The 15,260-nt window shown below is 37.8% G+C and overlaps 2 protein-coding genes and 3 non-coding genes across 5 annotated transcripts; 1 reads left to right on the top strand and 4 right to left on the bottom strand.

Annotated features, from left to right (window-relative positions):
* Positions 1-119: 119 nt before the first annotated feature.
* LOC127773507 (60S ribosomal protein L18-3-like) lies at positions 120-2,620 on the bottom strand. The gene is made up of 5 exons (XM_052299591.1): positions 2,521-2,620; positions 2,342-2,431; positions 1,818-1,946; positions 1,505-1,690; positions 120-503 (listed from the first exon to the last, which is right to left on the bottom strand). Exons 1-5 carry the CDS (start codon positions 2,521-2,523, stop codon positions 345-347), a joined length of 567 nt encoding a protein of 188 aa, XP_052155551.1. The 5' UTR covers positions 2,524-2,620; the 3' UTR covers positions 120-344.
* LOC127775259 (small nucleolar RNA SNORD29) lies at positions 641-731 on the bottom strand. Its single transcript, XR_008017933.1, has one exon. It is a non-coding gene; the product is annotated as a small nucleolar RNA SNORD29 (small nucleolar RNA).
* Positions 830-921, bottom strand: LOC127775271 (small nucleolar RNA SNORD29). Its single transcript, XR_008017942.1, has one exon. It is a non-coding gene; the product is annotated as a small nucleolar RNA SNORD29 (small nucleolar RNA).
* On the bottom strand, positions 999-1,075 carry LOC127775225 (small nucleolar RNA snoR53Y). The gene has a single exon (XR_008017902.1). It is a non-coding gene; the product is annotated as a small nucleolar RNA snoR53Y (small nucleolar RNA).
* A 2,147-nt stretch (positions 2,621-4,767) lies between the features above and the next one.
* On the top strand, positions 4,768-11,725 carry LOC127773505 (glyoxysomal fatty acid beta-oxidation multifunctional protein MFP-a-like). The gene is made up of 18 exons (XM_052299588.1): positions 4,768-5,145; positions 6,116-6,187; positions 6,317-6,382; positions 6,473-6,529; positions 7,269-7,336; positions 7,414-7,495; positions 7,715-7,770; positions 7,863-8,156; positions 8,300-8,386; positions 8,537-8,711; positions 8,815-8,937; positions 9,034-9,196; positions 9,271-9,525; positions 9,887-10,008; positions 10,131-10,252; positions 10,703-10,851; positions 11,036-11,174; positions 11,303-11,725. Exons 1-18 carry the CDS (start codon positions 5,049-5,051, stop codon positions 11,339-11,341), a joined length of 2,166 nt encoding a protein of 721 aa, XP_052155548.1. The 5' UTR covers positions 4,768-5,048; the 3' UTR covers positions 11,342-11,725.
* Positions 11,726-15,260: the final 3,535 nt, after the last annotated feature.

Raw genomic sequence — 15,260 nt, 5'->3', positions numbered from 1 at the left:
ACTTATGCAATAACATCACAGAAACCCACATAATCAAGCACATCAGCCATGAGCTGAACCATCATTTCACCATGACAGCAAGCCATAAGCCCATGACTTCACTATCACCAAGAGAGCAATGGAGGCGAAAATTTTCAAGCTCTAATAGAGAGGAAACAAAAAACATTGTCTTCTTGCCCACAAACGCATGTAGGTAGGTAGAAAGGATCCTTCAAAATATCTTTCAGAAATGACACAATTAAGTTTTGCTAGTCTCAGTAGAGAAGTGACTACTAATTACTGTCGATTGCTCAAACAGAACGGTCGCACAATGCCGATCGCAACACTTGCAAACAGGAGCTGACTTAGACCTTGAATCCACGGCTGTTCCTCCTGCCACGGGCCTTCTCGAACTTCCTTCCCTTGGAGCGCACATATGGCTTCGTGTGGCTGTGCGGCACACCAGGAGCCTTACCAAAGTGCCTGACGGCCTCACGGGCATTCTTGGGACCCCTCAAGAGGACCTGCAACAAATTGGAAGAATCATTGTCAAATCAATTCATTAACTGTTCAAATGGTAGCATGTTGACATCTTCAGCATCTTTTCCACAATTATATATCATGTGTACCATATTTACAGTATGCAGTGTTAATTCACCAGTCTGCTCAGGTATAAGGGAAAGTTCATATCCCAAACAACCCACAAAGGGAAGTCTCATAATGAGCTGAGTAAAAAGGTATCATCATTGCAGAAGAAAACATAACCCAAGATGGATTTAATATACCGAGCCAACTAAAATAAATATTAATAGAATTAAATCAAAAGAAAACATTCAAAGAAATTTTCAAGTAAGCTCAGATACAAAGGAAAAGTTCATATCCATGACAACCCACAAAGGGAAGTCTCATAATGAGCTGGGTAAAAGAGTATCATCATCGCCAAAAAAAAATGTAAATACAGTTCCACATGAACAAACAAAGAAAATTAATGTTCTTGAACTTTAAAAAAGATAGAAAATGGTTCCCTCAGTAAAACACTTTTACTCGTCAATGGACATCAGTATTAGCATGGTTAATTTAAACCATCACTGGGAACCCAACAGATAGCAAAATAACAAGGGAACATGTTCGAACATATTGACAATAACTTCTCCAAAAGGGAAAAAAAACATTTTTACATCAGATTTTTCATCAAAAACTAAGCATTGCCACATTTGATAAATCACATAAAAATCATGCCTATTCAAAGGAACCACTACCACTTCCACCCTCTTTCCAAACAGCTAAAATAGACCCAGACAACATATGATCCACAAGTATGTTGTATCAGTAGGCAATGTTTGTCTATCCGGAAACAACTGAAGTCTATTAACATCTACCGTGTCACTACTTGAATTGCAGTAAGGTTATAGAGCAATCGCAAACCCGAAACAGTCATAGAGGAATCACCCTAAAATAATGTAATACATGGAGTTATGAACAAAGCTAACACATATGAAAACAAGGAATGGCATGGAAAGCATACCGTGTTCTCCCCAAGCGGAGCACGGAGAGCAAGCTGGTCGAAGGTGAGGCACTCGCCGCCAGCATTGACAATCCTTGCCCTAGCCGTCTCCGTGAACCTCAGGGCAGTAACCTTCATTTTCGGAATCTCTTGGATCCTCTTGTCATCAGTGACTGTACCAACAATCACAGCAATGTTGTTCTCCTCCTGTTCACAAAGAAGATTACATGCTGAATATGCATAACTCAACAAAAAAAAACAAATGGGTATGCCATTCTTGGGAACCAATGTTACAAACTCGAGCACCAGGCAGCAGAAATGGTTAGACACACACCTTGCCTTCCATGAACTTGGCGAGGCGGCGCAGGGAGAGCGGCGGGCGGTTGGTCTTGCTCATGAAGAGCCTCTTGAGGATCACGGCATTGAAGTTACTCTTGGTTCTCCTCACCAGGAAACGGTACAGCTACAACACTCAAGCAGGAAACACTAATCAGAACATGAACCGTACCACACAAATAAAAAAAATGACAATCCATTTTCCGCTCTAACCCATCAAACTCACCTAAAAATCTCATGATAACTAATAACTAACCCTACAAAACAACATCTAACCGTAAGAACCGAAAAACAAAAGCTGCAAGAACAACCGTGTTCTCCGCTACCATCACATGGTTGTATCGCTAAAATCGATGAGCCAATTCTCAATTAGATTTCTCCATAGATTGAGCTAAAACGAGCAACTAGCAACCAGATAACAAAAACCACAGGACATTTCTGCAACCGAGCACGGACAGATCTACCAAACCAAACACGAGCACCATATGGTGACAGCGCGGGCGCGGGCGCGGCATGGCGTACCTTGACGAGGAGCTTGAGGTAGACATCGTCCGACCTCGGCGCGGTGCGCTTCGTCTTCTTGTTCCTCCCGCCGGCGACGAGGTCGATACCCTGCGGAGCAACATACAAACAGCAGCGTCAGCGAGCGGGAAGACAAATCCTACGGAACGAACAGGGTCGGCGGGCGGCGGCGAGCTCACCATGGCTGCTGCTGCTGCGGCGGCGGCGCTAGGGCTTCTGGGCTTCTTACCTCGTGTCAGCCTCCGGCTAAGGGGAAGGAGGGTGGCGGCGCGAGGAGGGATACCTATATAGAGGAGACGAGGCGAGGGGAGCGGCTAGGGTTTTGAGGTGGTGGGCCTCGTGGGCCGGAGTGGTGGGATTCTGCTTTTTTTGTGGGCTGGTTTGGGCCTTAGCTACGTGCAGCATGGGCTGAAGGGTCCTTTTTTCAAAAAAAAAAAACAATACAGAATGAAGCATGAATTTGCGAGATTCCTAATTCGCGCATACGCGCCGGCGGTGCGCACTTCCGGCCCACGGCCCACGTGTATACGCGGTTGCGGGTCGACGCAAATTTTTTTTCGGGATTCATTTTTCCACCGCGCTAATCCGTTAGTTTTAGAATCATTAGTTATAAATAATGACGATAATTAAGATAAGATTTGTTTTTTTCCGAAGATTTTTTTAAGTAATAAATTGAAAAGAAATTTATACGTTGAGTCAAATTCTGAAAACTTTTAACCCATATTTTAAAACTTTTAACTCAAATTTAAAAATTTTCAATTCAAATTTGAAAACTTTCAACTTGAATCTTTTTAAGTTAAATTTTGAAAACTTTCAACTTTTCATCTCAAATTTTGAAAACTTTCAACTTTTCATCTCAAATTTGAAAAACTTTCAAGTCAAATTTAAAACTTTCAGCCCAGATTTGAAAACTTTCAACTCAGATTTGAAAACTTTCAACTCAGATTTGAAAACTTTCATGTCAAATTTAAAAACTTTCACCCAAAATTTGAAAACATTCAACTTAAATTTTAAAACTTTCAAGGCAAATTTGAAAACTTTCAAGTCAAAATTTAAAAATTTTCAAGTCAAAATTTTAAAACTTTCATGTCAAAATTAAAAACTTTCAATTCTACATTTATAAAGAGGTGTGCAAAAGATTAAAAAATTAGAAAGAAATGGTGAAAAAATAAAAAAAAGCACCTAGATCTGAGCGTAAAAACGTAAAAGAAAAGAAAAATAAAAATAAAAGCACCGAACCGAGAGGGGGCCCGCGCGCGCCAGCTAAATTGCTGGCGCGTACGTGCGCATTAGCCTCCCCCATGAATTTGTCATATGTTAGTGTATCAATTTGTGTTATCATTTGTAGACGTTGGATCGATACTCATTCTGGTGTGACTGGAGGGGAGTGCTATTACCAATTAGAGGTTAGTTATTTCAAATACATATGCGCGCAAAAATGTATGAAGCAATAAAATTAATTTATGAGTAAAATTTGTACTCGTAAAAGTAAAAATTTATGAGTAGCACTAAATTATAATTACTCACTAGTTATAAAAATGATTAGAAACAGTTTTTTTTTAAAAAATAATTTTTTAAGTTGGTCGGGGATTTTCTATTTACCAATCAACTAGTTAATTCTAAGAACACGTTAAAAGGGGGATTTGCAATTATAACACTATAAACATTAACCTTTGCTATAATGATATTGGACCCATATTTCATACATACAGATGGACCCATTTGTCATCCATTCGGAGTGTCAAAACAGCGAAGCCCACGTGTTTGCAGTCCCAATATTACAATTTTCTCCGTTAAAAGAGACTTAAAAGAATAACTAGTTAAAGGAATGAAAATCGTTTTTCGTAATGAAAAAGTAAAGGAATGAAAAACGTTAATATGCCGAGTAGAGAAAGAGAGGGAGGGAACCATCGAAAACAGTTCAATACCCGGACCAGCAAGAGATTTTCTGGTAAGGCCCTGTTCAGTTTAATCCCAAGAAAGAGGGATTAGAGAGAATTAATTTTAAACTATTTCGAAGCAAACCTCTCCAATCCCCTAACACCCCCCCCCCCCCCTAAACCAAGGCCTAACGGTCCGTTTGGTTGGAGGGAGTTTTTAGGTGGGATTGGGAGTTCAGAGGGATGAGGCTGTTAAGTGTTTTGTTTAGTTATGAGACATGAGAATTTTGGTGAGATGAGAATGGGGAATTGCTCTTTTTCAATATCTGGGTAGGGGCAGGTAATTTGGAGGAAATTCCTCTTTTACTTTCTCTAAGCAAATCTCAGCCATCCGTTTTTATTAATGATATAATCTTCAACTAAACTTACTATCGATTTCCATCACCTCTACCAAACAAGATATTGAGATTAAAAATCAAATTCCCATCTTAATCTCATCATCAATTCTGTCGTGTAAACTTTCAATCCCATTCCCTCGAGTTACGAAACAAGCTGTAACGGTTTTTGATCCCCGTTCCGTTCCTCCGGTGAGCAGAGCAGTGCGCACGAGTTCCTCCTGCTGGAGCTGGACGAACGAGGCATGGCAGCCATGGATGGATTAATCCCCAACTCCAAACTAACCCCCACCATGTTTTCCGCCTGATCAAGATCAATCCCCTCCATGCAACAACCCATCACCATTGATGCTCACTATTTAGCGAGAGCCGAGAGAGAGAGGAGCAGCAGCAGCAGCCACGCCAAGATCCGGGTGCGGAGGGAGGGAGAGGATGGCGGAGAAAGGGAGGACGGAGATGGAGGTCCGGCCCGGCGGCGTCGCCCTCATCACCATCTCCAACCCTCCCGTCAATGCCCTCTCCATCCACGGTCATCTCTCTCTCTCTCTCTTTCCTCTTCTCCGCTGCAGTTTGTGGCTGGATGAATTTGGTTCTTCAGTGTTAGGGACTTGCTGCAATTATCGCTTCTACGTCTACGTTTTATACTGTTATAGCTAAAAAAAATTGTTTTCTTATCCTTTCTCGAAGAGTTGGCAGGAGCTCTGCCTTGACATCGATAAGTTTCTTTTTCAGAAAAAAAAAACAAAAAACAGAACAAGCCAATAGTGCTGTTATACATTCAGCAAGAACTAGCACAACTATTATCTATATAGAGTAAATTTCACTTTGGACCACATTTATTAGCCAAAGTTTCATATATTAACTTCAGAGGCTTATCCTCAGCTATGATTTCACTCTAAAAGAAACTATCATGAAATAAACTGCTTGATACGAAAAAGAAAAGCAACATCGGCATTGTAGTGCGTTCTAGATTTTTATCCAAGACTAGTACCATTTGATGATGCCATGTGAATCGCTAGAAATTAACATGTCAAAGTGTATGGCTATTGGATCTTGTCAAACACCTGCTGAAACATCCTTCCATTCCGTTCCCTTAAATATTCTAACAAGCGTATGTATGATGTGATACCATCAAAACTCTCGATGTGCTTTTGGATGTCTTCTGAGGCAGTAGACTACCTGTTGTCCCATCATAGTGCACAAAGCTATGGGAACTAGTCCAATCTGCTACCTTGTTCCAAATTTAGCTAAAGATTTTCTTTGAAGAACTACAGTTTAAGTTAAATATTCAGTAAATCATCAGATGATCTGTGTCACCGTGTGTGGCGCAAGTTGCGGAAATGCCAATGGTAACCACCAGCACGCAACCACTGAGTATTTTTGCCTAATTTTTTGAACAAAACCAAGGTATCAAACACGCGCAAGACCTAGGATTTTCTACAGCATGTCTATATGCAAAGTTCTTTTTTCTAAGGTTTTTCCCGTGGTGCACTTTTCAGTCTTGTATAGCTTGAAGGACCACTATGAAGAAGCACTTAGGAGGAATGATGTTAAAGCTATTGTTGTCACAGGTAAAAGCCAGTTTAAGAAATGCTTACCTCTTGTTGTTAGCACATGACAGCAGTGAAGACACTTTCCCAGTTTCCTCTCATCCAGATTTTTGCAGTTTCGTTTATTCACTGTGGAAATATTTTCTACAGGAAAAGGAGGAGTATTTTCCGGGGGACTAGACATTAATACATTTGGTGCTATTCAGAGAAACAAAGGTATGGTAGCCCTATTCAGTAACTTTTTTTCCTATGATTATTTCACTTACAACTCTAATAACTAACATTGTCATGTTTTGTTTCTAATAGCGGAGCAGCTAAAGGTTGATTATGTGTCCATAGATGTCATGACTAATACTCTTGAAGGTACTTGAGTAATTCACCTTCTCTTCTCGATTTTCTTGAAAAATACACAAGAGAGTTCCGTTTGACCTGATTAATAGAAATAAACAGCAGCTTCTCCATCGCACCACAAAACAAACTTTACATGAACAACCAAGGATAACTTGAGCAACCAAGGATAGTTTAAATGCTGGCATTCTGTCCTTGATCAACCTATCAATCTTCTCTGTATGCCTTCCAGAATTATATCCATGCTTTCAGACCTGTGTTGAGTATCAATCAAGTTGGCACTGTTGAAAGCCTTTTGTGTTCTGAATCAACCAGCATGTCAAGGTGACAATTAAGTTTAGTTTAACCCTTCCCTTCTTGCTTGCCTGATCTCTGCTGAACTTGCTGTCCACTAGTCTGTCAGTCAAACAGACCCCTTGCTGCAGATTGATTTCTGATTGCCCAATGCTGAGGATGGCCCGCGAACACACCTTGAGTAGATGATCCTTCCTTCTTGAAACCATAAGGGGAATTTTGCTGGGTGTGGCAAGCCTCTTTTGTGAAGATGATTAGCACTCCAACATTGTTTCAACTTAGACAACCAAATGATGCTGACCTGCGACCTCTGTTCTAACTGAACTTGCCGTAGGTCCCATAGATCCAAGTACCCCAATAAGACATGCACATATAAATTTACACTTATCAGCATTCTCTCTCAAATTCGGTGAGCCTACTCATTGCATAACATTCTCTTTCATGGTTTTTACTTTATCAGCTGCTGGAAAGCCATCAGTAGCTGCTATCAACGGTCCTGCTCTTGGTGGAGGGTTAGAAATTTCCATGGTATAGATAAGACCTGCTTACCTTATTTTTATCTTTAAATTTCTGAATTGAAGTATTAACTGGATTTATTCGTGTAGGTATGTCAAGCACGCATTTCGATTCCAACGGCTCAATTAGGTCTTCCAGAGCTTCAACTTGGAGTGATCCCTGCATTTGGAGGTAGTATTTTTTTTTACTTATTTTTTAAAAATGGGTCAAGTCATGTGCATTTTTATGCCCTAGTGATCCAATTATTTTCCCTGATAACATTGATGCAGTGCAGCAGTGATCAAACTCCATTTCTTATTCATGTATGAAGCTGATTGATAACAAACTTCAAACTATGATATATATCATTAACCTATATTTTAATTTATTTTCCTTGGTCCTGCATTTTAGGAACACAACGACTTCCCCGCCTTGTTGGACTAACAAAAGCACTTGAAATGATGCTGGTAGATTTCACCCAAATCCTTTTCTTTTTGTTCTTATGGTGCCATTGCACATTTTCTACTTATTAACAGTGAAATAAAACCCATTTCATCAGATGTCCAAGCCTATTAAAGCCGAAGAGGCCCATCAGCTGGCCCTCATCGATGCCATAGTTTCACCTAATGATTTGCTGAATACTGCCTGCCGTTGGGCCTTGGATATATCTGAATCTAGAAGGCCATGGGTCCATACCCTCAGTAGAACTGACAAGCTAGAGTCTCCTGATGAGGCCAGGGAGATCCTCAAGTTTGCCAGAGCTCAGGTTCAGAAGCAGGCTGCCAATCTTCGGCACCCACTTGATGTTATCGAGGAAGGTATAGTTTCAGGACCCCAAGCTGGGCTACGGAAGGTACATGATGCTACATTTAGCTTAATGCCTGTTCTGTGGCTTGACAGAAATAATGAAAAGTTAACTGTGAAAATTTAAAATTCACTTGAGCTGTTTTTTTTTTTTTGACTGATTCACTTGAGCTGTTCACGGCATAAATGCAGGAAGCCATTGCTTTCCAGGACCTTGTTTTCTCAGATACATGTAAAAGCTTGGTTCATGTCTTTTTTTCACAGCGTGCGACATCAAAGGTAATGAACAAGGAAAGATCACTATCTTTTTTTTAAAAAAAAAAAAGAAAAGAAGATATTTTCTCAAAAAGTAAATATGAGACATCTGCTTACCTTGTAGCAATCTTTTATTATAGCTGGACAAAGCCAGTCTTATAACAATTGCAACAGGTTCCTGGGATCACAGACTTAGGTTTAATGCCTAGGAAGGTATCTAAAGTTGCCATTGTTGGGGGTGGGCTTATGGGTTCTGGGATTGCAACTGCACTGATGCTGAGTAATTATCCTGTTGTACTCAAAGAAGTAAACGACAAATTCTTGGACGCAGGAATTGACAGGATCAAAGGTACACCATATGCTACACTTGTTGACATCATAGCAATATTTTGTTGATACCAGACCAATCTGAAAAAGGAACAAAATATTTCACTATATTCTTTTTCTATCAGCAAATTTGCAGAGTCGTGTGAGGAAAGGGAAAATGACCAAGGAGATATACGAAAAAACGCTCTCACTTCTTACAGGTGTCGTTGATTACGAGAGATTCAAGGACGTAGATTTAGTTATTGAGGAAAGTAACACATCTAACTGCTATCTAGCTATATATTTCATAGAGCAATATTGGATGGTATCCAATTATTCATATGTTTATTTCTCATCATGACAGGCAGTTGTAGAGAATGTGAAGGTGAAGCAGCAAGTGTTTGCTGACTTGGAGCGGTACTGTCCTTCCCATTGTGTACTTGCCACTAACACTTCTACCATTGATCTTGACCTGATTGGAGAGAAGACAAACTCCCAAGATCGCATTGCCGGTGCGCACTTTTTTAGGTAAGGTGGTGTTAATCAGATTCATGCATAACCCTTTTTTGTGAGCTAGTTAACACAATCCAATTTCTCCACAGTCCAGCTCATGTGATGCCACTTCTGGAAATAGTCCGCTCCAATCATACCTCACCACAAGTAGTTGTTGATTTGCTGGATGTGGGGAAGAAGATCAAGAAGACACCAGTAGTGGTTGGGAATTGTACCGGCTTTGCAGTTAACCGGATGTTCTCTCCCTATACTAGTATAGCGCTCTTGCTTGTTGATCGTGGAATGGATGTTTACAAGATTGATCAAGTTTGTACCGAATTTGGGATGCCAATGGGTCCATTCAGGTCAGCCTATAGACAATGGAGCTCTCCCTTCCTCCTTTGACTTCATATAGCCAGGACATATACAGTGGAAATGGCCTAAGTGTTGAAAAAATAAACAAATGTTGCTAAAGTTGGTTGGATTTGTTGGAAACGGTTTTGAGAAATGTTGCACAGCTGAATGCAATGGGTCAACCTTTTTGTTTCTTGTTGCGACAATTGTGGATATGTGCCTTGAAACATGTCCACACTGCTGGCAAAAAAATATAATTCATGTTTTCACATTGCAATGGAATGCTTAGTACTGAAAATTGCTAAAAAATTCCATGTGGGTTATACTTGGAATTGAATCAGACTTCAATTGCCCTTTTAATACTTTCTCCAGATTGCTAGACCTGGTTGGGTTTGGAGTAGCTCTTGCCTCTGGCATGCAGTACCTTGAGAACTCCCCCGGGAGTGTCGACAAGTCAATGCTAATTCCTCTCATGTTTGAAGACAAAAGGACAGGTAAAATAATTCAAATATTACCTACAGTATTTCTTTTCTTCCCTTGAGGTTTTCTTTGCTGATCTTTGAAGATTGCTAGTATTCCTGAAATCCCATTTACTGTCCACTTACCTTTTACGCAGGCGAAGCCTCTCAAAAGGGATTTTACAAGTATGAGGGTAATCGGAAGGCCATCCCTGATCCTGATATCTTCAAGTATGTTGAGAAGTCAAGGAGAATGGCTGGAACTGTGCCTGATCTTGAGGTTTGTTTTCACCTTCCAAAGTTCCAACACCCCTTTTTTCTCTGTTCATAAATATTCTTGTTTACCCTGTTCAGAGCTTAATGGTAATAAAAATATATAATTGGAATATATATTTCCGTACACCAAATAAGTATACTTGAGTGTGGTATAATGGGCATTGAAGGTCAAAGAATCAACTCACCTATAGTTGTACATTATCCACACTGAAACAGCAACGTTGTTCATAGATACATATCAGTGTGATCAAATAAAGCAAGCCAGTTCTCAACTTAACATTCAGTGTTTGGTGAAATCCTGAGAACAAATTAATCGTCCACTTTAGTGCATACATTGAAACTTGCATGTATCTTGATATAGATCATAATTAGTCAAAAGTTCTTATGTTACCATAATCCTAGATCATATCCCTGTGATCTCTATTTAGTTCTATTTGTGCAAATGATGTACCAGCTACTGAAGCTTGACGACAAGGAAATAGTGGAGATGGTGTTCTTCCCTGTTATCAACGAGGCCTGCCAGGTCCTCAGTGAGGGCATTGCCAACAAAGCCTCGGACCTCGACATCGCCTCAATCTTCGGCATGGGATTTCCACCATACAGGTGCTTCCTCTCACTCTGAAAAATGCAAATACGCTTCAATTTATCTGACAACGACTGAACTCTGAACAGTATGTATAAATTGCCTGATAACAACAGCTGAACTCTGAACAATATTGTATGCTTCTGACAACAACAGCTGAACTTTGAGAATTCTGACAAACTGCTCAACTGATTGTGCAACCAGGGGTGGCATCGTGTACTGGGCCGATTCCATCGGCGCAAAGCGCATTCACGCAAGGCTATCAGAGTGGGAGATGAAGCATGGCCAGTTGTTCAGGCCTTGCTCATACCTGTCAGAAAGGGCAGCAGAAGGTGTTCCTCTGGTGAGAACAGAGTGACTTCTTTGCTTATCCCATTTTCGTTCTTCGGACATCAACAAATCAATTCTGCAAAGTTTCGCACATGTTTTCCGAATGCTTTTGTTCTGAAAAAGAATGAATTTGATTTGCAGAGCTCCACCGCGAAGAACAATGCCAAGGCCCGGATGTGAGTCTGATCTTACTGCCATCATGTGTTTTCCAGCCGAGATTGATGAAGAACAGTAATAATGCAGCCTCAGTCAGAGTTTCAGACTTCACTGGCTGCCGTGAAGTGTGGAGCAAAGAGAGTCAGGAGATTGAATAACAGTATACAGTGTGTATTATCTAAAAAATAACAGTATATAGTGTGTATAGTGAGAAACCGTACGAAATGTGTATGAAAAGAGAGACCAATTTTCGCACAGAATTCATATATGAATGTTAAAAAAATTCAGATCACTGGACGTGATGACATACTACATGCAGCTCGGATTCTTATACGGCTGCTTAAAAGGCCTCATTGATTGGTGTATAGATCGAAATTTTCTACTTGTTCAAAGGTAATTGCATGATTGCATGAAGGTGTATGCCAATGGAGATATGGATTATTCCTGCCACGCTTTCAAAGATTTCTTTTAAAAAAAAAGAACTTTCTTCATATTCATTGTTTAGATAACTTCTCATAAACTATTTGTTAGCTTATACATTTATATTAATTTAGATTAAATTTCACAAAACTACATATATTTTGATCAAACTATCACAAAATTTCAGATTTATTGTATCATAAAAATATAAGTTAGCGCCAAATTTATCATAAAACTATAAGGTTAATACCAATTTAATTACTAAACTATAATGTTTATAGCTCCAACATAACGGTAGTACTAAAAATTTAAACTCCAAAATCAAATATGTTGTTTTATGATAACTTCAATACTAAATCTATAATTTTGTGATACTTAGTCTTAAATCTGTAGTTATGTGAAATTTACTATTTAGTTTATGTCAACGAGCATTTTTTTTATCAACTTGTTTGCTTGTCGGGTTATCAGCCGTAACGAAAATTTAAATTTTGACATTAGAGTTTGTTTTGAGGTTATCTCATTGTTGTTTATTTTTTTAGCATTGTTTTTAAAATTGCTAAGAGTATAAAATTGTTACAGCTATTTATTCTGAATTAGGTGACGTACCCGTCGACAGCGAGGCACCCGTGGTAACTTCGTCAATCTCAGGATATGCCGACCCAGTTTTCCGGAGGTGCTCATAGGGATAGGGATGTGCGTGCTGTGTTTATAGGGGTGAGTATACGCACGTTGTGAGCGCTTGCGTTTGTACTATGTTTCAAAAAAAAAAGTAGGTATAAATGACGTTGGTATGCGGAGGTTCCATCACAGCCGTCCATCCTTCCATTTACGGTTGGTGTGTTCTCCTGCAACAAAATAATTTGCTTAGTCACCATTTTTTCGGGGCATTTATATTTGCCACTTTTAATTATACGTTTAGCTATTTTTCACCCATATGTCAATGATACGTAGGTTCCTATGTATATAGGGAACATATCCTATTCACGTAAGTCTTCTCATGTACACACTAATTAAAAAATTTCATCAGAAAAATCTAGAAAAATATTGAACAATACTTCCAATAGTATTATACTTATGTGTAAATTATTAACCTTAAATTTATTATATTTTAACGGTAATAAAAAAGATAAAAAATCTGACAATTTTGAGAGTATAAATCTCTCAGAATTTTATATTTTTCTTCTCCCTATATATAATGAAGATCATACTTTACACATAAATAAAATACTATTAAAAGTATGTATATGTACTTTGTTATGATATTTTTTTAGTTAGTATACACGGTATATACGTAAGAAGACTTGTGTGCATATGATATGTTTCAATATATCCATGATATGATCTACTCCCTCCGATTCAGGTTATAAGACGTGTTGACTTTAATTAAAGTCAAACTGCTTCAAGTTTGATCAAGTTTGTAGAAAATAATAATAATATTTTCAACTCAACACAATTTATAATGAAAATAAATTCAATTATGATTTAATGAAACTAATCTGGTATTATAAATATTACTATATTTATGCATAAACTTAGTCAAATTTGAAGTAGTTTGAAGTCAACAACGTCTTATTACCTGAAATGGAAGGAGTAGATGGTAAATTGTTAATTGTCACGTTTAAGAGTGGCAAATCTCTAAAACCGATTGCAGGGTCTAGGATCCGGCTTCCCATTGAGCCACATGGCAACCTGTAAATTTGGTTAGACCCCCTCTGAACTCCAAATTTAGGGTATGTTCCTGGTCTCCCACACACAACCATCTGATTTAAAATCAACGGTAGAGATGGTGCAAAGGTAAAAATTGCTATTCAGAGAGAGTTTGAGGCAAAAGATAGGATCTCTATGTTCTAGATAAATCTTCCTCCATCCTGAAACGGATATAGCAGATTGATGTGGGCTAGATATAGCAGAACTACAGATTGGTGTGATTTATTTCTAACTAGATCTTTCTCCCAAGATTCTCAACAAATATTGGTAACCCCAATGTTACATGGACTGAAAGAAAAGATCCTAAAACAAAATGCAATTTTTAAGTAATTGTTAAAAATAATGGGTCTTCGAACACCTAGCTAAATGTTTGTGTTTTGCTATAGATAAAAAAATGTATTAATATGTTAACCATCTTTTTGCTATAGGGAATATTCATCTTAGGCCATGTTCATTTCTTATGCAATCTGAGGATAAAATTTTAGATACTCGTGGCACACTTTTCAAACAGCTAAACAATGTGTTTCGTGCGAAAACTTTCTATATGAAAGTTGCTCTAAAATATCAGATTAATTCATTTTTTAAATTTGTAATAATTAAAATTTAATTAATCACATGTTATTATCACCTCGTTTTGCGTGAAACACTTAATCTTCATCTTCAGGAGATTCAAACACTACCTAATCATTTTTTTATTTGACTATCAATTTAGATTTGATCTTTTAAATATTAAGAAATTTAAGGGGCAACTTACAAAATTTACAATGAGAGTAGGTATGATGACATATTCACTATATGACATATCTCCGTTTTTTTTTTGAAGTATAGATTAGACCAATTGACTAGCCGACTGGGTAGATCGGTCGTACTCCCCAAAATGGCACCAACCTAACCTAATGCTATATTAGATTCTGCTATAACTTATAATCAACTAAGGAGTATATTACATCAATAAAAGAAATATCTACCGATAACATTAAGTTAATTGTGATTATCACTGATCGATTAATTAGATGTATTTATGACAACCGCATGCATACGTGTCGAGCAGCAAAGAAGTGTGTTCACTTTTATGCTACAGTAAAAAAAAAATCAGAAAGTCACGAAGTCAAGCAATATATGTTGCCATATTTGATGTTTAACACAAGATTAAATACACAAACATAAAGATAAATGGGACTTAAACAATATGCATAGGAAAAAAATATTAGCATTTCATGTTTCTTTTTTCTAAAATACAACGGAAATTCACTGACTCCATATGTTCATATTGTAATCTAAGTTTATCTTTCAGTTAAACTTCTCTAACACCGGTTGGCTTTATAAAAAAATACAAAATCTGTAACACCAAATTAGTTTAATTAGATTCATCATGAAATATGTCTTTATTGCATTTATTTATTATTTTATATATTGGTGCATTTTATTCAAACTCAGACAATTAACTTAGAAAAAAATATTTATAGACCTAGAATTTTTCCCAAATAGAATTCCAGATTTACTTTCCAAATAGAAATATCACAAATATCATTGATTATTGTCGCTTCGGTTCATTTTTACTCCATCTCATATATATATATATATATATATATATATATATATATATATATATATATATATATATATATATATATAATAAATCAAACTAAGTCTAAATAACTCTAAAACATTTATACATCCTAACAAAGGTATAAATATTTACAGGGTACTTTTAAGCTATGTTCTTCCCCTCATTTTCCCAACCCACTTATCTTGTTTTCCACGTGCACGCTTTTCAAACTGCTAAACAGTGTGATTTATAAAAAACTTCATATAT

This window comes from Oryza glaberrima, chromosome 5 (genome assembly GCF_000147395.1).
Source record: "Oryza glaberrima chromosome 5, OglaRS2, whole genome shotgun sequence".
Lineage (NCBI taxonomy): Eukaryota > Viridiplantae > Streptophyta > Magnoliopsida > Poales > Poaceae > Oryza > Oryza glaberrima.
Note: the sequence above shows the minus strand (reverse complement) of the source record. Positions and strands in the feature narration are given on the sequence as shown.